Here is a 22,296-nt window from a genome sequence, read left to right as displayed (position 1 = left end):
CCTGAACACAGACAAGGGGACTGGAGAGAGAGCAGTCATACAGTAACCACGAAACAACAAACATATGGATGAAAGCCAACATGCTGAAGACGGCAAAGCAGAAAAGCAGAAATGTTTGGGTCCCAGACCGCCTACAGTAGTTCTGGATCACCTGCCTCTGAATTTATCCTTTTGTGGGGAGGCACATTTAATTAAATCCCTGAAGTTCAGTTTTTCTGTTACTTACAGCTAAGCACTTTACTGATACATGAAGCTTTAAAATCCTAGGGAAGAACAGCATTGATTAGGGGCCATCAACTTTCCAGAAATGAGGCTGCCTCACATTAAATTCATGTCTTCTCTGCATTTCACTGAAGTCTTCTTTTTTTAGATTTATAAATTCCTCTTTTAAAATGTAAATATCCTCTGAAAACATGTCCGTAAATTATGCCTTAATAAAAGGAACTTTATTTTCCTTTTAATACTTATCTGAGATCCTAGGCAAAGGAAGGAAGGCAGGAAGGAAGGAACGAAGAGAGGGGGAGACAGAGAGAGAGAGAAAGGAAAGAAGGCAGGAAGGAAGGCAGGAAGGAAGGAAAAGAGAGGAAAGAAAAGAAATACTAATGAGACAATATAGTTAGGACTCTCACTAGTTACCAGGATTAAGAACATATAAACAATGAGATACTATTTTTTCCCCATCAGCCTAGCAAAATCAGAGTCAGTTACTGCTTTTTCACAAGCAAGAGCTCTGAACAGATCCCATTAATGTTTTTTTAATTAAGTTAATATTCATACATACATTACCATATAGAATAGGAGGTAAAGGGTGAAAAGGTAATACAGCTTTTTATGTAGACACTTATATGTTTAGTATAACATTTTTGCTAATCTTATTGTAATATAAAACACAGATACAGAAAACATCCAAAGCAAATGTATAGCTTAATGGATTATTAGAAGGTTAACACCCTTGTACCCACCATCCAAGGCAAGAAATAGAGCTTGGCCACCCAGCCCAGAGGGCTCATCCACATGCCTCACCCCAATCACAAGCTCCTCTCTCTCACCCTGAGTAAGCATTATCCCGACTTTCACAGTAATGACTGCCTTATTATTTTTAAATAGTTTCATTAATCAAATGTGCATCCCTAGACACTACAGTCTCGCCCATTTAAAATTTGTTTGATATGTCCTTTAATCTACAGCTGCCCCTTCCATCCTTTTTATTGTAATTTCTGTTGAAGAACTCTGTCCTTTTAACCTGCAGAGTTTCCCATAATCTGGATGTTTTACCCCTAGTGTAGTTCAACACTTTCTTCTGTCCTCTGTAATTCCTGCAAAATGGCAGGTGACCTAGAGACGGGGTCAGTCTCAAGTTCAATGCCTTTGGGAAGACTACAAGTGGTAAAAGCAAGACTCAAAAGTAAGAGGCACGTGTTGCCTGGTTGTCTGTTTCTGTAATGTTAGCAGTTGTTGATGCCTAATGCCTACCTCAAGTCACTGGGGGTTAACAAAATGGTGATATTCTAATTCCATCATTTCATTTTAACTCCTTAGTTGAAACACTTTATAAAAAGACACTTCCTCTCCTTGATAAGCCTGTAGATTGCCTCACATTTGTCTGTTTACAAAGTAAACCTTACATCCAGGGAACAAAAAGCAACCACCACCAGCAGAAGACTTTGCAGAACCCTCTAATTTGGTGCATTGTTAAGTTTTTCAATGCATGTATGAAAATGTAGAAAGATGTAAAAGAAATAAATTAGGAGAGACTACTTGGTGCTGTACTGCCATTCCTACTGTATTTTTACACTTTTTGGCAGCACTAAGTATTTTTACTAAATAGACAACAACAACAAAAAAAGGCACTTCCTCTCATTACCTACTTGGTTTCCTGGTGGTACAGTTCATATGGATAGAAGCAACATGAGCTATAAGGAGGAATAATGACCAGCCCCACAATGACCGCTGTCATTATCTGAAGGTAACACCTGCTGCTAAGGAGAAATGCATGGGTTACACTAATCTTTCCAGATCGTACCTCCAAATTTGGAAATTTCTCAAGAATTTTCTTTTGCTTTTTAAAGTCTGTGGCTTTTCAACACTAAGACTGTTGGGTTTTCTTCTTTGTATACAATACACACATACACACATTTAGAAAAGTCCTTCAGTGTTATCCCTTGTTGAACTGTAATCCAGAACCTTTCGCCACTTTGAGGGGCTGGGGGAGAGGAAGTTCTATATCTCAGTTAAGTATCAAATATTTCATACCATTAGTAGCAAAGTGATTGACACTCAACTGTAATCATCATTTGTATGTTTTATACTTACCATCGCTTAAAAACTTGGTAAAGATACTCAGCAATTCACACATACTTTGCCATGTAGGAGAACTCTTCAAATGAAGTCTCTGGAAACCTTGTACTTTCTGTACTAACATCACTGAAACTCTAATGCCTACCAACAAGTCATTCATCAACTGAGTTTGAACAATATGATTTCCAGCCAATTTTCTACAACAAAGAAAAGAAATTATTACAAAAGAAAAGTCAAATTAAAATGTCACCTTTTCTATCTCTCTCCAAAATAATCCCTTAATCAAAGGGCCAAAATCAATTTTAGATTATAATCAACATTTATGCCTCTCTCATCCATTCCCATAAATATTCCAGTTGTGCAGACATTTATTGCAAACTTCCAACACTCTTAACTTACCTCAAAATTTTCCCATTTTCTCAGCTAATGACTAACCTCACTTCTTCTTTTTAGAGTAAAAATAACAAATCAAGAATAAATGGTACAGTCACTGTGGAAAACAGTATGGAGTTTCCCAAGCAAACTAAAAACAGAATTACCATATGATCCAGCAATCCCACTCCTGGGCATTTATCCAGACAAAACTATAATTCAAAAAGATACATGCACCCATATGTTCATTGCAGCACTACTCACAATAGCCAAGACATGAAAACATCCTAAATGTCCATCGACAGATGAATGGATAAAGAACATGTGGTACATATATATATATAATGGACTACTACTCAGCCATAAAAAAAGAACAAAATGCCATTTGCAGCAACATGGATGCAACTAGAGATTATCATACTAAGTGAAGGAAGTCAGAAAGAGAAAGACAAATACATATGCTATCACTTACATGTAGAATCTAAAATATGACACGAATGAACGCATCCATGAAACAGAAACAGAATCACGGACATGGAGAAAAGATTGGTGGTTGCCAAGGGGGGATGGGGAGTGGAGGAGGGATGGATTGGGAGTTTGGGATTAGCAGATACAAACTGGTATATATAGAAGGGATAAACAACAGGTCCTACTGTATAGCACAGGGAACTATATTTGATATCCTATGATAAACCATAATAGAAAAGAATATGAAAAAGAATGTATATATATATATATATGTATAACTGAGTCACTTTGCTGTGCAGCAGTAATTAACACAACGTTGTAAATCAACTATACTTTAATTAAAAAAAAAAGAATAAAGGACATAATTTCTAAATCTGAACACTCCCTAACCTTGTAATTTCCTTGATCTGGCTTCCAAGATGCCAGGCGCCCTTAGATTTTTCTCCTACTTCACTATTGTTGAGCCTTCTCAGACACCTTGGCTAATTCATCTTCTTCTCCCTTATGTCTTTACGTTAGAGCTCAACGCAACCCAGTCTTTACTTCCTCTGTCCATCTAATTCATTCCCTTGATGCTGAGCTCATCTAGCTCATAAGCTTTACATTATAGTCTGTATGCTGACAATTCCCCAATTTTCATCTCCAGCCCAGACCTCTTTTTCCAATTCCAGGCTTGTGTGTGCAACTTCCTACTCAACATCTTCACCTGGATGTCTGACAGACGTCTCAAACTGCGTGAACTTATCCACAACTCCACACCAGCTCCACCTGCTAGGATCTCTATCCTACAAAAACTTGGCAGTCATCCTTGACTCCTCTCTCCCTCATCCCATCTGTAAGAAAATCCTGTTGGTTTTACCTTCAAAATGTGTCTAGAATCAGACCACCTCCACTGCTACTCCTGGCCTGAGCCACTCTCTTCTCTCCCTTGCATTACTATTACTGCAATGCCTCCTAACTGGCCTCCCAGCTTCTATCCTTGCTCTTCTCAGTCTATTCTCAACATAGCAGAACACAAGAGCAATGATGATTTTAAAACAAAAGTCAGGGAAAACAGTCTGGGGGCTCGCTCCTCAAAAAGTTAAACATAGGGGGGCTTCCCTGGTGGCGCAGTGGTTGAGAGTCTGCCTGCTAATGCAGGGGACACGGGTTCGAGCCCTGGTCTGGGAGGATCCCACATGCCACGGAGCAACTAGGCCCGTGAGCCACAGCTACTGAGCCTGCGCGTCTGGAGCCTGTGCTCCGCAACAAGAGAGGCCGCGATAGTGAAAGGCCCGCGCACCGCGATGAAGAGTGGCCCCCGCTTGCCACAACTAGAGAAAGCCTCGCACAGAAACGAAGACCCAACACAGCAAAAATAAATAAATAAATTACTAAAAAAATTAAAAAAAAAAATAAAGAGTCCTTTAAAAAAAAAAAAAAAAAAAAGTTAAACCTAGAATTACTATATGATCCAGCAATTCTACTCCTACGTATATACCCAAGGGAACTGACAGTGGAGACTCAAGCAGATACTGGTATGCCAGTGCTTATGGCAGCATTATTCACATTAGCCAAAAGGTATAACAACCCAAATGCCCATCAACAGATGAATGGATAAACAGAATGTGGCCTATATATACAACGGAATAGTCTGCCATTGAAAGGAGTGAAATTAATACATGCTACAACATAGATTAACCTTTAAAACATTATTAAGTAAAATAAGCCAGACACAAAAGGACAAATATTGTATTCCACTTATTTGAGTTTATCTAGAATATGCAAATTCAAAGAGACATAAAGTAGAATAGAGGTTATCAGGGGTTGTGGGTAAAACAACAATCTATAAAAGGACAGTGAATTTTCTTTTGGATGCATTGAATTTGAGGCACCTTGTAAAACAACCAGGAGACAACCGCTATATGAGTTGAGCTCGTTGTCTTCCCAGGAGACAACCGCTATATGAGTTGAGCTCATTGTCTTCCCAGGAGACAACTGCTATATGAGTCTGCCACTCAAGGAAAAGATCTAACTTGGAGTGGTGCCTGGGAATCCTAAGTATAGAGATGGTAGCTGACACCAAAGAAGTGGATGATATAAAGCAGTCAGAACAAACAGAATGAAAAGGACAGAACTCATATTTAAGAGATGAGCAGAGGAAGAAGAGCCTAGAAGGAAACAGAGAAAGAGCTCCTGGTAAGGTAGAAGGAGACTTGGGTTAAAGATGGCACAAAGATATTACTTCTACTCTCCCCCAGAACTTCCCTAAACCAACAACCAAGGGATTTAAAACATAAAAAGACATAAATACACAAGAGCAACAAAAGACAATAATACTAAAATTTTAGGAGCAGATGGATGAGTGATAACTGACTTAGAATCAAGAAAGGTGAATCCTAAGTCAGAGAACAAGCCCAGAGCAACCCGATTTGCAGCCCCCAAAGGCTAAGAAATTGTTGGCACCAGTTGCTCCTTGATGTGGAGCTAAATGTAGGTATGAAAACAGGAAGAGTGGCTACACTCTGAGAATGACAACTGTGGATCATACCTCCAAGCTAGTAAACAACTGGTTTACCTCCAGAGAAGGTAAAACAGTTAAGTGTCTGGACAGGAAGACAACACACACCCCTAAAGCAATGATACCATATTGCAAACAGGAGAATTAGGAAAATATATGCACAATAAGTGCTAAATGCCAAGATCTCAGCTTTCTTCCCTCACTCAGCAACAAGAATATTAAGCCAATGGTTTGAAAGATTCTTCCATGGCAAATCCACTACCCATGCAAAAAGGCCTAAAGATACTGGCATCAAGCATTCCCCCAAAGAAACAGCCCAACTAGACTACCCCACAATAAAGCCTGCAATCAACCCCAACCATATGTACAGAGATCCAAATCAACTCTCAGTGCCCCAATCTTAAATGAGTGCTCAGCCAAGGATCACCAGACTTCCAATGAAAGCTTCTAGCAACAAATACAATGACCAAAACCAGCAAACAGAAAAAAAGCAGGTTGGAAGAAATAGAGACCCATGTAAGATAAGAAAACATAAAAAAAAACCTTATTATTAATATCCTCAGACAGATAACAGAGCATATTTCATCCACAAAACAAAAACAGGATGCTATGAAAAAGGAACACTCCAGTAGAGGAAAAAGCTCTTCCCTTTCTCATTTATTCTCATAATAATTTATTTGATCTTTTAAAATTAAATATCAAACCTCAAAAAAATAAATTTAAATAATTACATCTAATATTAATGGACAGGGATGGAAAGGAGCACATTCTGGACCCTTCTTAAAAATTTCCTTTGTGGGGACTTCCCTGGCAGTCCAGTGGTTAAGACTGTGCTTCCACTGCAGGGGGCATGGGTTCAATCCCTGGTTGGGGAACTAAGATCCCGCAAGGTGCATGGCACAGCCAAATAAAAAAAAGCAAGCAATACAATACAATTTCCTTTGTACAAACACAACGCACAACTGCAAATGTACACACACACATAAACAAGCATGGAAACATGTTAACACTTGCCTGTTTTCTTCTGAGATTTCAATTAAACTCTTCTGTAGATAATGAAGCACTGAAACATAAAGAATATAATGAAAATCAGCAATTTAAAACTGTGAACTTTGACTTCAGCACAAGAAAATATTTTAAATCACTGCTACCCAAAATGATATCACAGAAGTAGAAATTTAAAAGAAAGGCACACCACGTATGTTAGTCATCTGCAGTACTCCACCTGTTGCCAAGAAACTTAAAAGAACCAGTTCCAAAATGACTTACACAAGCAGTCACCTCTCAGAATAAAATAAAATAATAGGACTTACCATTTTCAAGAAGATTATTAACACTTGATCTACCTGTGGGGGAAAAATTAACACTGGTAAGCAGTTTCAGAAACAAAATTAACATCATTTAAAACACTGATGTAAGGACAGGTGTTAGCCAGAAAAAGTACTAGAAAAGAGCTGGCTTACCCAAGTCAAAGTTCTCCATACAGGAAGATATATTGTCAATAACTTTCCTATAAGAGTATAGATCAGTAGTAGTATTCAATTCTTCCTGAAGACGAGAAGTAAAACTCTGTGTAGCCTCAGTTAGAAAAAATTCAGGTAGGTCATTTAGTGAGCTAGAAAAAGAACCAAATATTAAAAATCTGACAACCTTAGAGTATGTACAAGGATATGTAGGTAGGGAGGGGAATATTATAAATGAAAAAATATTGAACGACACCTTCAAAATACAGCCAGGAAATTATAACAGCACACCACTAGAAGACAGATCAGGAACTCCCTCTCATCTGGTCTCCCTGCTTCCATATTACTTCCCTCCCATTCTGCAGACTATCCTCAACAGAGCAGCCAGAGTGATATTACTAAAATAACATGTTATTCCTCTGCATAAAACCATCCAACAATGTCCTTCTCAGTCAAAGCAGTAGCCAAAGTGATTACACTGACTTATGAGACCCTACACGATCTGGGCCCACCATTATCTCTCTGGCTCATCTTGATCCTTGTTCACTTCACTCTAGCTACACAGCCTTCCTCCATTCCAACAACATGCCAAAGTCTTTGTACTTGTTATTTCCTCTACCTGGAACTCTCTTCCCTCAAATATACCCAATAATAATTTCCTCACCCCTTTCAGGTCAATCTCAAACATCACCCTATCAATGACACTAAACAAAGATGTCTGAAGTCACTACTATATTTTAAACTGTAACCTTCACCCAATCCTTGGTACTCCCTTTCCCGTTTCTTTGCTTTATTTTTTTTTCTCCATAGCACTCATGCCCTCTAATTCCTATATATTTTGCTTATTTATCTATCTTCTGTCTTCCTCTTAGAAGTAACCTCTGTTCTGGACTGTTTTATTCAGTTTCCCCAATGCCTAGAAGAATACTTGACACATAGTAGATAATCAATAAAAAATTTACTGAATGGATAAATTAAATTTAATGCCAATTTACCACATTTTTTTAAAAATTTGACTCAACAGTTCTAAAGCTGTTCTGGAAGGAAAAAAAATTCGAAAATAGAATATTCTGAAAAATAAGAGTCACTACAGAGATGACTTGTTCTAGTATATAATTAAACCATAGTATCAAACTATATTGAATAAAAGTGTGATGTTGGTGGGTAAACAAATAGACCCAAGTCTAAAATCAAACCTTTGCTTATACAAGAACACAGAACATAATAATATGGCATTTCAAATATGTGGTGAATAATGGACTATTCACCAGTCTGGGGATAAGTGGCTCCCCATACAGAAAAGAAGACTAAGTTGGATCTCTATCTCACACTACACTCAAAACTTAATTCCAGATAGATTTAAAAGTTAAACAAACAAAAAGAGTATTTTCAGATAAGACAAGTAATTTTATATAATCTTGTATTAGAGACAGCATATACAAGCTGAAACTCAGAAATCTACACAAAGGAAAATATTTGCCGGTTTGAGTGTGAAAAACATTTTTTTAATTTTTATAAAGCAAACACCAGGAAGAAAGTTTAAAGACAAGTAACAAAATAAAGGAATATATTTGGCACGTATTCTGTATAGATCTCTTATAAATAAAGACATTCTACAGTTGGCTGCCTTCCTGCAGGCATTCCCCACACCCTTCTTTGCTGGCAAAGCTCACCTTCCACTAAAGGGCTAAAGGTGTGACACCTTTGCTTCCTAACCATTTTTTACAACGAGGGAGAGAGAACATATATGACCCAATCTTGACAATGAATATCAACAGGACCTTCAATGAAAAGTCTACTGGGACCTTCCACAAAATGTTTTTTCTCTCCAATAAAAAGAAATGCGAAGGAGGAAATTTCCTTTTTTTTTTCTTTTTGCCAACTGCAGTAAAGTCTATATAAGGTGCTTGTAACTGCTTTAGCCCCTTGTAACTCTGAAGGACGATAGGGCCAACACAGTGAGAAAAAGATGGAAAACATCAGGATGTTCAATGACATTTGTTGACTACTTCACCGAAACCCTATAACTGGTCAGTATTTGATCATTTGCTTTATGACACAATAAATACACTTGATTAAAGAAAAAAAAAGTTCTAACAAGAAAACATACTAAGGGCTTCCCTGGTGGCGCAGTGGTTGGGAGTCCGCCTGCCGATGCAGGGGACACGGGTTCGTGCCCCGGTCCGGGAGGGTCCCGCGTGCCGCGGAGCGGCTGGGCCCGTGAGCCATGGCCGCTGGGCCTGTGCGTCCGGAGCCTGTGCTCCGCAGCGGGAGAGGCCACAACAGTGAGAGGCCCGCGTACCGCAAAAAAAAAAAAGAAAAAGAAAACATACTAAGATATGTAATCACCAAAAAAAAGTAAAATAGTCAAAATCCACACATTAAAAGTCTCTTGGGGACTTCCCTGGTGGCACAGTGGTTAAGAATCTGCCTGCCAATGCAGGGGACATGGGTTCAAGCCCTGGTCTGGGAAGATCCCACATGCCACAGAGCAACTAAGCCCATGTGCCACAACTACTGAGCCTGTGCTCTAGAGCCTGCGGGCCACAACTACTGAGCCCGCATACCACAACTACTGAAGCCTGCGTGCCTAGAGTCCATGCTCCACAACAAGAGAAGCCACCACAGTGAGAAGCCCACACACTGCAACGAAGAGTAGCTCTCACTTGCCAAAACCAGAGAAAGCCTGCGGGCAGCAACGAAGACCCAGTGCAGCCATAAATAAATAAATAAATAAATTTAAAAAAAAATAAAAAATATTCACTCTCACTAGTAATCTGGAAAATGCAAATTATAACATAATATCATTTTTCACCTACCAAATTTTAAAAGATATAAAGATTGATTTTATTCAGTGTTGGAAAGACATGAAGAAAAAGGCACTCTTAATCACTTGATAGAAGGAGTATAACATGGTATCGTGTTGAGGATTATGATTTAGCAATATCTATCAAAAATTCTGATAGGCGTAAGTTTGGTCAAGAAATTCCTCTCCTAGGAATTCATTTCAGAGAAATACACATATAAAATTATATACATAATTAAGAATATCACTGTAGCATTGCTGGAATAATGAAAACTTGAAAACAAACTATCAATGGAGAAGTGATTAAATAATATGTAACATGGCACATATAAATTTTGGTACATCCATATTATGGAATATCTAGCTGTTAGAAAGAATGAGGACTTTCGGTGGAAATGTAAAACGGTGCAGCCATATGGAACATTGTTCGGAAGTTCCTCAGAAAATTAAAAATAAAATTACCATATGATCCAGCAATCCCACTTCCGGGTATATACGCTAAAGAACTGAAAGCAGGATCTCAAAGAGATATTTGCACAACCTTGTCCATTATTCGCAATAGTCAAAAAGAGGAAGCAACCCAAATGTCTATCAACAGACTAATGGATGAACACAATGTGCTATATACATACACTAGACTATTAATCAGCCTTAAAAAGGAAGGAAATCCTATCACATGCTACAACATGGATGAAGCTTAAGGACATAAGTCAGTCACAGAAAGATAAGTACAAATGTTCTACTTATACAAGGTATCTAAAGTAATCAAAATCATAGAAAAAGAAAGCAGAATGGTGGTTGCCAAGGGCTAGGGGGAGGAGGAAATAGGGAGTAGTTGTTTAATGGGTATAGAGTTTCAGTTTTGTAAGATGGAGAAGTTCTAGAGATCCACAGCACAACAATGTGAATACACTTAACACTACTGAACTGTACACTCAAAAATGGTTAAGATGGTAAATTTTATGTTATGTGGGGTTTTTTTAACCACAATTAAAAAAAAAAAGGACTATACTGACCTGAAAATATCTCTAAGACATTCCTTAGTGAAAAACAACCTACAGAGAAATATGTAGAGTATAACCCCATTTACATAAAAAATAAAAACTGAAGTATAACACACACACACTAAACCCAAAGGAAAGGTCCAGAAACACCAAAATGTCAAGTGATAACCTTTACTAAGAAAAGATAGGCCAGAAATAGTGAAAAGGAAGGCTCACTTTTTATTTTGTGTACTTCTATATTGCTTAAACTTTTTACACTAAGCATATATTCCTGTATTACCTGTGTAATATAGGTAATATGGTAATATATTCCTAATATATGCTTAGGAATATATGCTTTAAACATCTGTTTAAACCAAGAACAGATGGGACACAGAAAAAACAGCAGGATGACAGATTTAAACTTAACCAATAATTGCATTACATGCAAATGGACTAAACCAGGAGTCTGCAAAATATAGCCTACAGCCTATTTTTTTAAGGTCTGTGACCTAAGAAGCCTTTTTAATTTTTAAAGAGTTATGATAAATAAATACGTAAATAAACAAAACAAAGAAGAAATTGTATGAATGAAATTGCTAAGTGATATATTTCAGTTCAGTTTTACCAAACCATAGAGGGAACCTTAAATACTGGTTACTTTTGGTCAAATTAAACATTTACAATGTCTAACTTTTGTGTTTTTCCTTACCTTGCCAAGACTTTCTTCAAGGGATTCTTTAGATTCAAAGAAAGATAAATGCCTGCTAAAATATCCAAACAACTTCGAATAGTGGGATCACACTTGCCATTTTTATTTGCCTTCTCCAGTAAGGGCACAATCTATAATCCAAAGAATTCAAAGCCATGGTAATGTTTTTCTAATATCAAGAATAGTAAAGTAATATAGATTCAAATACTTTTTTAAGTCTCAACTTTAATGTGTAATATTTTCCACTCTACACTGTTAAGGGTACTAATTTAAACATTATTTAATTTAAAACTATTTCAGTATTTATTAAATTTTTAAACCATGCCTCCAACTCCCACTTTACCCTCCAGACCCACCTTCAATGAGAAGTAGACTTGTTAATGGCTTAAGGTACAGGAATTCTGTAGCACTACTGAAAACCAATAATACATTTAATTGCTTCCCAATAAAATATTATGCAACTTCAAATGATAAATCCTAATAATGAAATGCTCGTAAGGACAGTCTTTACATTTTAAGTTAACTTTTTAACATGACTGCTAAAAAGTTTTGAAGATTAAGATTAATAGAAATTTTTAAAAAAATTTATCGCCACAAAAAAGGTATGCAGGGCTTCCCTGGTGGCGCAGTGGTTGGGGGTCTGCCTGCTGATGCGGGGGACACAGGTTCGTGCCCCGGTCCGGGAGGGTCCCATGTGCCACGGAGCGGCTGGGCCCGTGGGCCATGGCCGCTGGGCCTGCATGTCCAGAGCCTGTGCTCCGCAGCGGGAGAGGCCACAGCAGTGAGAGGCCCGCGTACCGCAAAAAAAAAAAGGTATGCACAGAGAGGGCAGACAGCAGAAGCAAGAAGAACTACAATCCTGCAGCCTATGGAACAAAAACCACATTCATAGAAAGATAGACAAGATGAAAAGGCAGAGGGCTATGTACCAGATGAAAGAACAAGATAAAACCTCAGAAAAACAACTAAATGAAGTGGAGATAGGCAACCTTCAAGAAAAAGAACTCAGAATAATGATAGTGAAGATGATCCAGGACCTCGGGAAAAAAATGGAGGCAAAGATCGAGAAGATACAAGAAACGTTTAACAAAGACCTAGAAGAATTAAAGAACAAACAAACAGAGATGAATACAATAATTGAAATGAAAAATACACTAGAAGGAATCAATAGCAAAATAACTGAGGCAGAAGAATGGATAAGTGACCTGGAAGACAGAATGGTGGAATTCACTGCTGCACTACAGAATAAAGAAAAAAGAATGAAAAGAAATGAAGACAGACTAAGAGACCTCTGGGACAACATTAAACGCAACAACATTCGCATTATAGGGGTCCCAGAAGGAGAAGAGAGAGAGAAAGGACCAGAGAAAATATGTGAAGAGATTATAGTCGAAAACTTCCCTAACATGGGAAAGGAAATAGCCACCCAAGTCTAGGAAGCTCAGAGTCCAATATAGGATAAACCCAAGAAGAAACACGGTGAGACACACAGTAATCAAACTGGCAAAAATTAAAGACAAAGAAAAATTATTGAAAGCAGCAAGAGAAAAAAGACAAATAACATACAAGGGAACTCCCATAAGGTTAACAGCTGATTACACAGCAGAAACTCTACAAGCCAGAAGGGAGTGGCATGGTATACTTAAAGTGATGAAAGGGAAAAACCTACACCCAAGATTACTCTCATTCAGATTTGATGGAGAAATCAAAAGCTTTACAGAAAAGCAAAAGCTAAGAGAATTCAGCACCACCAACCAGCTCTACAACAAATGCTAAAGGAACTTCTCTAGGTGGGAAACACAAGAGAAGAAAAGGACCTACAAAAACAAACCCAAAACAATTAAGAAAATGGTCATAGGAACATACATATCGATAATTACCTTAAACGTGAATGGATTAAATGCTCCAACCAAAAGACACAGGCTTGCTGAACGGATATAAAAACAAGACCCATATATATGCTGTCTACAAGAGACCCACTTCAGACCTAGGGACACATACAGACTGAAAGTGAGGGGATGGAAAAAGATGTTCCATGCAAATGGAAATCAAAAGAAAGCTGGAGTAGCAATACTTATATCAGATAAAATAGACTTTAAAATAAAGAATGCTACAAGAGACAAGGAAGGACACTACATAATGATCAAGGGATCAATCCAAGAAGAAGACATCACAATTATAAATATATATGCACCCAACACAGGAGCACCTCAATACATAAGGCAACTGCTAACAGCTATAAAAGAGGAAATCGACAGTGACACAATAATAGTGGGGGACTTTAACACCTCACTTACACCAATGGACACATCATCCAAACAGAAAATTAATAAGGAAACACAAGTTTTGAATGACACAACAGACCAGACAGATTTAATTGATATTTATAGGACATTCCTAGGTTTAGGACAAACCTAGGGAGACAAAAGACCTTTATGCAGAAAACTATAAGACACTGATGAAAGAAATTAAAGATGATACCAACAGATGGAGAGATATACCATGTTCTTGGATCGGAAGAATCAATATTGTGAAAATGACTATACTATCCAAAGCAATCTACAGATTCAATGCAATCCCTATCAAATTACCAATGGCATTTTTTACGGAACTAGAACAAAAAATCTTAAAATTTATATGGAGACACAAAAGACCCTGAATAGAAGGCGGTGTTAAGGGGAAAAAAACAGAGCTGGAGGAATCAGACTCCCTGACTTCAGACTATACTACAAAGCTACAGTAATCAAGACAATATGGTATTGGCACAAAAACAGAAACATAGATCAATGGAACAGGATAGAAAGCCCAGAGATAAACCCATGCACCTATGGTCAACTAATCTATGACAAAGGAGGCAAGGATATACAATGGAGAAAAGACAGTCTCTTCAATAAGTGGTGCTGGGAAAACTGGACAGCTACATGTAAAAGAATGAAATTAGAACACTCCCTACTAACACCATACACAAAAATAAACTCAAAATGGACGACAGACCTAAATGTAAGACTGGACACTATAAAACTCAGAGGAAAACATAGGCAGAACACTCTTTGACATAAATCACAGCAAGATCTTTTTTGATACACCTCCTAAAGTAATGGAAATAAAACCAAAAATAAACAAATGGGACCTAATGAAACTTCAAAGCTTTTGCACAGCAAAGGAAACCATAAATAAGACTAAAAGACGGGGCTTCCCTGGTGGCGCAGTGGTTAAGAGTCTGCCTGCCGATGCAGGGGACACAGGTTCGTGCCCCGGTCTGGGAAGATCCCACATGCCGCAGAGCGGCTGGGCCCATGAGCCATGGCTGCTGAGCCTGCACATCCGGAGCCTGTGCTCTGCAACGGGAGAGGCCACAACAGTGAGAGGCCCGCGTACCGCAAAAAAAAAAAAAAAAAAAAGACTAAAAGACAACCCTGAAAATGGGAGAAAATATTTGCAAATGAATCAACGGACAAAGGATTAATCTCCAAAATATATAAACAGCTCATGCAGCCTAATATTAAAGAAACAAACAACCCAATCCAAAAATGGGCAGAAGACCTAAATAGACATTTCTCCAAAGAAGACATACAGATGGCCAAGAAGCACATGAAAAGCTGCTCAACATCACTAATTATTAGAGAAATGCAAATCAAAACTACAGTGAGTTATCACCTCACACCAGTTAGAATGGGCATCATCAGAAAATCTACAAACAACAAATGCTGGAGAGGGTGTGGAGAAAAGGGAACCCTCTTGCACTGTTGGTGGGAATGTAAACTGATACAGCCACTATGGAGAACAGTATGGAGGTTCCTTAAAAAATGAAAAATAGAATTACCATATGACCCAGCAATCCTACTACTGGGCATATACCCAGAGAAAACCATAATTCAAAAACACACATGCACCCCAGTGTTCATTGCAGCACTATTTACAATAGCCAGGTCATGGAAGCAACCTAAATGCCCATCAACAGACGAATGGATAAAGAAGATGTGGTACATATATACAATGGAATATTACTCAGCCATAAAAAGGAACGAAATTGGGTCATTTGTAGAGACGTGGATGGATCTAGAGACTGTCATACGGAGTGAAGTAAGTCAGAAACAGAAAAACAAATATCGTATATTAATGCATATATGTGGAACACAGAAAAATGGTACAGATGAACTGGTTTGCAGGGCAGAAACTGAGACACAGATGTAGAGAACAAACGTATGGACGCCAGTGGGAGAAAGTGGCAGGGGGTGGTAGTGTGGTGTGATGAATTGGGAGATTGGGATTGACATGTATACACTAATGTGTATAAAATGGATGACTAATAAGGACCTGCTGTATAAAAAAATAAATAAAATAAAATTCGAAAAACAAACAAACAAAAAGGTATGCACAATTATTTCATTATCCTACCTATATACAGCTCCAATGCCACTCTGAATAAAAAGATATCATACAATGAATAGAAAAAACAAAACAATCCCTTATTCTTTAATGATGCATTTATATTAAATAATTGGGAGCCAAAAATTATCAGTTAATTTTAAAAGTCCATAAGAGCATGATAACCTTCAAGATGCACTCATGAATATCAAATCAGCCTTACCTGTTTAACATAATGGATCTGTGACACTCCATCAGTGAGTTGTACACAATGTAACAGCAAAGAAGCTAGATTCTTCCCTTCTACATCAGCCAAAGCTACGTAACACACACAAAAATATTTCTTCAGTGATTTAACAATATATGGATATGAGTTTGCCTTTGTCATGTGTTCCATAAAATTTAAATATTTATAAACAAACAAAAAAAAACTGGCAGAACTTAGTCTGAAGACAGAAGTTTAAGAAAACCATTTTACAACCAAAACTGAATGTAAAGAACGTGGAATAATTAAACACCAGGAGTTTGAACATTATGTGATATGGAGTCCCAGAGATAAATATACTGTTTGCAACCTAAAAAAGAGATCAACAAATGAAGTCAGAAATCACTTACATCTCAGAGTTTCAAGGTCCTGATGACAAACAGTCAATGAAGTAACTTGAGTTTCTTTCTTCTTCTTTACACCCATTTTAAATATAATTAACAGTAGTCACTACAAGAAAGAAGAGTTTTAAGACACTAATGCACTAAAGCCCTCAGTACCACTGACATTTGGGGCCGGATAATTCTTTGCTATAGAGTGTTGTCCTGGGCACTGTAGGATATTTAATACATCCTTGGCTTCTACCCACTAGATGCCAGTAGCATCCTCCTTCCTCTAAGTTGTGACAACCAAAAAATGTCTCTAGTCATTGCCAAGTGTCCCCTGGGGAGCAAAGTTGCCACAGGCTGAGAACTACTGATCTAAGGATTTCTGCTCTGAAAAACTTTTTTAGACTCAAGAAGAGTTTATTAATGTCTAAAGTTACTTTTACCTACCTAGTCTTTATATTTTAAAATACAGAAAACCTTCATTTTAGTAATAACAAAGAAACCAGCATGGTTTTTCAAAAATAAACTACGCATACCTAACCTCCGTGACTTCTTAGACTCATAGATCAGGAGGTATCATGAGATGCTATATCTTGATTTCTGCAAAATATTTAATAAAGGAAACTTTCACATACTATCCTTGTGAGTTTGCTTTTAGTTAACGAACAGTTTGTTTCAGCCAACAGGGTTCATAATGGGCTGAACAAATGTACTCAAAGGATACACACTAATAGTACCATGCGGTCTGAAGACAAGCCGCTAGGGAAATGCCACACAGGGCTCTTTTCTTGGTGCAGTTAGCATTTTTAGCAGTGTTTATAACGTAGACATTAGAGGACATAACATAGTGAATGTATAAAAGACACAAAGGTGGGAGCACATGTTGGATGATGGAATTAGGATTTTAAAAAATGACCAATAAACTGGAATAAATTTACCAAGATGAATCAGAAATAAATGTAAAATGCTGCATTTGGATTAGAAAAATATAATCTAGAAATACAGGATGGGGAGGTGGGGGAGAAAATATGTGATTTGAAACAGCTCAATAATGTGGTTTGAATATTACGTGAGCCAATAGCACAACATGACTGTTAAAAACCACGTTAGAAGTCAGCTAGACCAAGGGAATGCCTGATCCCTTGGTCATCTTCACAGGTCAGGTGACATGTGGAGCATTAGGTGCTATGCTGGTGGCCATATCTTAAGGAGCCATAGCAAATGATGGAGCTTCCAAGGAACAGCCAGATTTCTGAAGGGCCAAGAGAGCACCTCCCTTCAGAGAACAGTTCAGTTAACCAAAGGTGTTTGGCCTAGAGAAAAGAGGACTGAACGAGTGCCTTAAAAGAGCTGCTGTTATTGGAGGACTGCTTTGGAGAAAGAGGAATAGATGTCTTCTGTCTTTTTTTTTTTTTCTTTTTTTTGGCTGCACTGCACGGCTTGCAGGATCTTTTCCCTGACCAAGGATTGAACCCGGGGCCACGGAGTGAAAGCACCAAGTCCTAACCACTGGACCACCAAGGAAGTCCCAGATGTCTTCTATCTGAGATGGCTATAGAATTTGTAGATGTCTATAGAATTAGGAAATGTCAGTGCAAGCTTCAGGGAGGCCAGTTCCAGCTCACTACAAAGGAAGAACGCTATGGTCCAACTATAAAATGTGCTGCCTTTCAAAAGAGAATTTCCCAATGCTGGGAATACCCAAACAGAAATTGAATGAACCCTTTCCACCTGTACTCCTGCAATAACCTCCCAACTGGTCTCCAAACTTCCATCCTGCTTCTGAAGAGTCCATTTTCTTCACAGTCATCAAAGCAATTTTTTTCAAATCTAATTACTCTCTTTCTTAAAACTTTCCAAGGGCTTTCATTTTCACTTAGAATAAAAACCAAATTTGAGACTTTGGCCTTCAAGGCCCTAAATAATCTGGCCATGCTTTCCCCTGCAGTTCATCTCAAATTAATCTTCTCTTCACCATCTAGGGGACTTTGCACTTCCTGATACCTATGTCTGTTAGGCTTATTCCACCAAATCTTTGCAAGGCCAACTCTTCATCATTCAGGTCTGTTCTCAAATATTACCTCCTCCAAGAAGCCTTGCATGACCACACTGTCTAAAATGCCACCACTCCTATGCACATACAGACCATTTCTATTGCTTTATTTTCTTCATAGTACTTACTACTACCTGAAGTTACAAGAACTTGTTTATTTGCATATTATGTCTCCCCTAGTAATAAATTCCATGAAAGCAGCAACTTTAATCTGTTTTGCCCACTGTTTTAATTCTCAATTCCCAAAACAGTAGCTGGCACATATTAGGTGCTTAATAAATATTTGATGAACAAACAAATGAGTTATTTAACAAACATTTGTCTGTGATGTTCTAAAAGGTATGTATACTTTTAACAGCAGCAAGTGGACTACCCGTCATCTTAAGTAAATTCTATATCCAAATGACAAGCTAGTCCTGACACTGAAGAACCTTTGGTCCCTTTGCTAAGAAATCAATACAGCAATGAAATGTGAAAATCCACTTAACAGAAAATGGTAATAAAAATGGACACAGTTAGAAAAGCATTGACAAGGTAAGAATCTGAAAAGTGCCATGATTAGATCAAGGGGAATATCACTGGGGATCACTTCCTAGGTAAGTCACCAGTATACAAAGCTTAGAAGGAATAGAGATAGACAACTGGGGAGGCTATTCTCTGGTGAATGGTGAGCAAATCTGACCCGGGGTTTGATCCTGGAGCCCTCAAGACTGCACAAAGAGACCTGGTGCTTATTCGTGCTCAATGGATGCCTAAGAGTTTGTCCTGAAGAACTGGGCCTCCCAATAGCGGATAATCCCGTGCCCACCTTAAGGTACTGCTTAAGTAGCCAGAAGATGCTCAGTAAATTATACTCCTCCTGGGTCCCACTGGCTGCTTCCCTTCTGATTGCTGCTTCACTCCCATCTACAACTTTCTGGCTGACTCCCACAAACATTATCTGGGCAATTTCCCAACCACGTGGAGGCCAGGGAATGACAGGTAAAACAAAACAAAAGTGGTTAAAGTGCTATCTCCATGGAGACCTAAGCGACCGGAAATCAGTTTCAAGACCGCCAAATTCTCGCGTAACTGAAGGACGGGAATTGGTGAATACAGCCTGGCGGCCCTAGCAAAGTGGCCAACCCGAGCCGGGGAGAGTCGAACACTACCGCGGATGGGGCAAGCAGGACGCCTGGGAGCCAAACCTCGTTCCTGTGAGAGTCTGAGAAGAGTCGCAGCCGTCAGGACGAGTCCCGGAAGCTGGTCTAATTCTACGGTGTCTCCGTGGCTCACAGCGTGGTCTGTAATCGACTACCGGGTCGAGGTGAGGGGAGGAAAGCAAGAGGACCTGGAGGGAAAATCATCGCGAGAATTGAGCCAATGAACTCCTCCAATCAGGAGTCCGGCGGGGTGGTGACGTCACCGGAGAACCGGTGTTAGTGAGTTTGGTCAGACCCTACTTTAAAGAGTGCGCGCGGTTCCTCTTTTGAACCGCTAAGGGCGAACCCTGCCCGCCTCCTTGCCCTTAGGGCAGCTTTGACAGTGGCCTCCACACCCCTGAGTCCCTGGGAAGCACTTTTGCCTTAACCCAGACGTTCCACCTTCTCCCTCTCAGCTTCCTCAGCGCAGAGACAGGGAGAAAACTGCCTCCGGGCCTCTAGAATCAGGAACCTGAAGACTTTATAGAGCCTGTGAGAGGGGGTAGGGGATGGAACGGGCAGTCAACTGAAGCCACAGTAAGAATTTTGACTAAGATGCGAAGTACTGAAATGAACTAACGTATGCCACGGTGCAGGTATTCATTCAGCAAACAGTTAATGAATGCTATTGTCGGAGCCGTTACCAGGCGCTAGCCTTGAAAGTTATCCTATTTAGGATATATATATTACGCAGAAAACCAAATTATCAGATGGTTCGGCCCTTTAAAAATACATAAATAAAATAAGTAGGTGCCAACCTCTACACTAGGAGCTGGGACGGGGGTAAGATCAAGAAATAGACACGGAGGTTATGTTCAAGTGCAATTTATTTGGGAAGTACAGAGAAACATTCCAGTTCCCCAAACCTTTAGTCAGATTGATGATTTTAAGTTTTAATCATTACTTTTCTGAATTTTATCTCACCTTCTTTTGTTTTTCTTTGTAGTTTTATCACCTGTGTATGTATCACTAAACAAATCTTATTTTGTTTGATTTTGAGCTTTGTGTGTGGAATCGTTTGTTTTCTCCAGGACTTTGCTTCTCTCAGCATTGCTTTTGGCATCCACAGAAAAGCAGGTTGTGTAGTTCTTTCATTCACTGTTGTATAGTATTCCATTGTTTAATATACCACATTTATCCATTCTAGTCCTCTGGAGATTTGGATCGTTTCCAGCTTTTGCACTAACAATGCTGCTGTGAAGTGTCTTTTACATGTCAGCTGATGAGTGTGTGTAGAACTTCCTCTACAGCAGTTTTTTTCTAATTTTGACTGGGACTGATAGTAAGAAATACATTGTACCTTAAACCAAGTACACCTAAGTACTCACACATATATAACTGAAACAAAAATTTCTTGAAATATTTGTTATTCTACAAGAGCTATGTGCTCTGATATTTTCTTTTTTTTTAAGTTGTGGTAAAATACACATAACAAAATTTACCATCTTAACCATCGTTTTTTTTAAAAAAGAAGGAGAAGAAAGAAACAACAGGCTCAAGGTGGAGCCACTAGCCCCCAGGACAGCAAACCAAGACTTAATGGCAGTTTCAGCCTGTCTCAAGAACAGAATTTCTGGAATTGCTTATCAGCACTAGAGAGGTAATCTTACCTGAAACAATCCTTTCTTTTCCTTTACTCATAACTTCCTTGTCCCACCCCATTTCTATAAAAGCTTTCCATTTTGTACCACTGAAGGAGTGCCTTCCTATTTACTAGATGGGATGCTGCCTGGTTCGTAAATCATTGAATAAAGCCAATTAGATCTTCACATTTACTTGGTTGAATTTTGTTTTTTAACACCATTTTTAAGTGTTTTCCTTTTTTAAATATATGTTTCAGTCTCACTGAAGTAACTTCGTTAACGATCAATGGATTACAACCCTTTTTAAATTTTGGCCCAACCATTTGAAAGTAAGGGGCATTTGAGAGTAAGATGTTGTGAGTCTTCCCCCCACAAAATTAGAGCACGAGCTAGGAGGCAAACAAACACAATCAACAGGTATGTGCAAAGGTGGTAACTGCCATAGAAAAAACGGGGAATAGAAGATGAGAGTGAGGGGGAGATCTGTTGCCATTTTAAACAGAGTGGTCAGGGTAGGCCTCCTGGAGTAAGGATTTGCGAGAGATGTGGATACCCTGAGGAAAAGCATTCCATGTGGAGGGAACAGCCACTGCAGAGGTGTTTCAGGGCAGGAGCTTGGTGAGGAAGAACAGCAAGGAGGCCAGTGTGGCTAGAGCCAAGCCAGCAAAGGTATAGGTTATAGGGAATGAAACAAGGGAGTTTCAATTATGTAAAGCCTTACAAGGACTTTTACTCTAAGTGAAATGGGGAGTAATTCTGAGCAGAAGAGTGACAGGATTAATCTGAATTTCAATAGAGTCCCTGGAGCTACTTTGTTGAGACTAGACTTTAGTGGAAGTGGGAAGACTTCCCACTTCAACGAGTGAAGAGGCTATTACTATAAAGTAAGCAGGCAAGATGCTGGTGGCTCAGACC

The 22,296-nt window shown here is 38.8% G+C and overlaps 1 protein-coding gene across 2 annotated transcripts in view; it reads right to left on the bottom strand.

Annotated features, from left to right (window-relative positions):
- Nucleotides 1-20,438, bottom strand: part of THADA (THADA armadillo repeat containing) — a 64,952-nt gene extending 44,514 nt beyond the window's left edge. Inside the window, exons 1-8 of one of the 2 annotated variants that reach the window (XM_081253792.1) lie at nt 19,805-20,438; nt 16,586-16,685; nt 16,194-16,288; nt 11,603-11,733; nt 7,102-7,253; nt 6,952-6,984; nt 6,653-6,701; nt 2,314-2,495 (exon numbers count right to left, since the gene is read on the bottom strand). In XM_081253792.1, the coding sequence (XP_081109918.1) occupies nt 2,314-2,495; nt 6,653-6,701; nt 6,952-6,984; nt 7,102-7,253; nt 11,603-11,733; nt 16,194-16,288; nt 16,586-16,661 (718 nt within the window). In that variant the 5' untranslated portion in view covers nt 16,662-16,685; nt 19,805-20,438. The remainder of the gene's footprint in view (nt 1-2,313; nt 2,496-6,652; nt 6,702-6,951; nt 6,985-7,101; nt 7,254-11,602; nt 11,734-16,193; nt 16,289-16,585; nt 16,686-19,804) is intronic. The other variant, XM_081253791.1, reaches the window with a different exon arrangement.
- Nucleotides 20,439-22,296: the final 1,858 nt, after the last annotated feature.

This window comes from Mesoplodon bidens (assembly GCF_964165515.1).
Source record: "Mesoplodon bidens genome assembly, chromosome: 14".
Classification (NCBI taxonomy): domain Eukaryota; kingdom Metazoa; phylum Chordata; class Mammalia; order Artiodactyla; family Ziphiidae; genus Mesoplodon; species Mesoplodon bidens.
The sequence above is the reverse complement of the archived record's forward strand: the minus strand, read 5'-3'. Positions and strand labels throughout refer to the sequence as shown.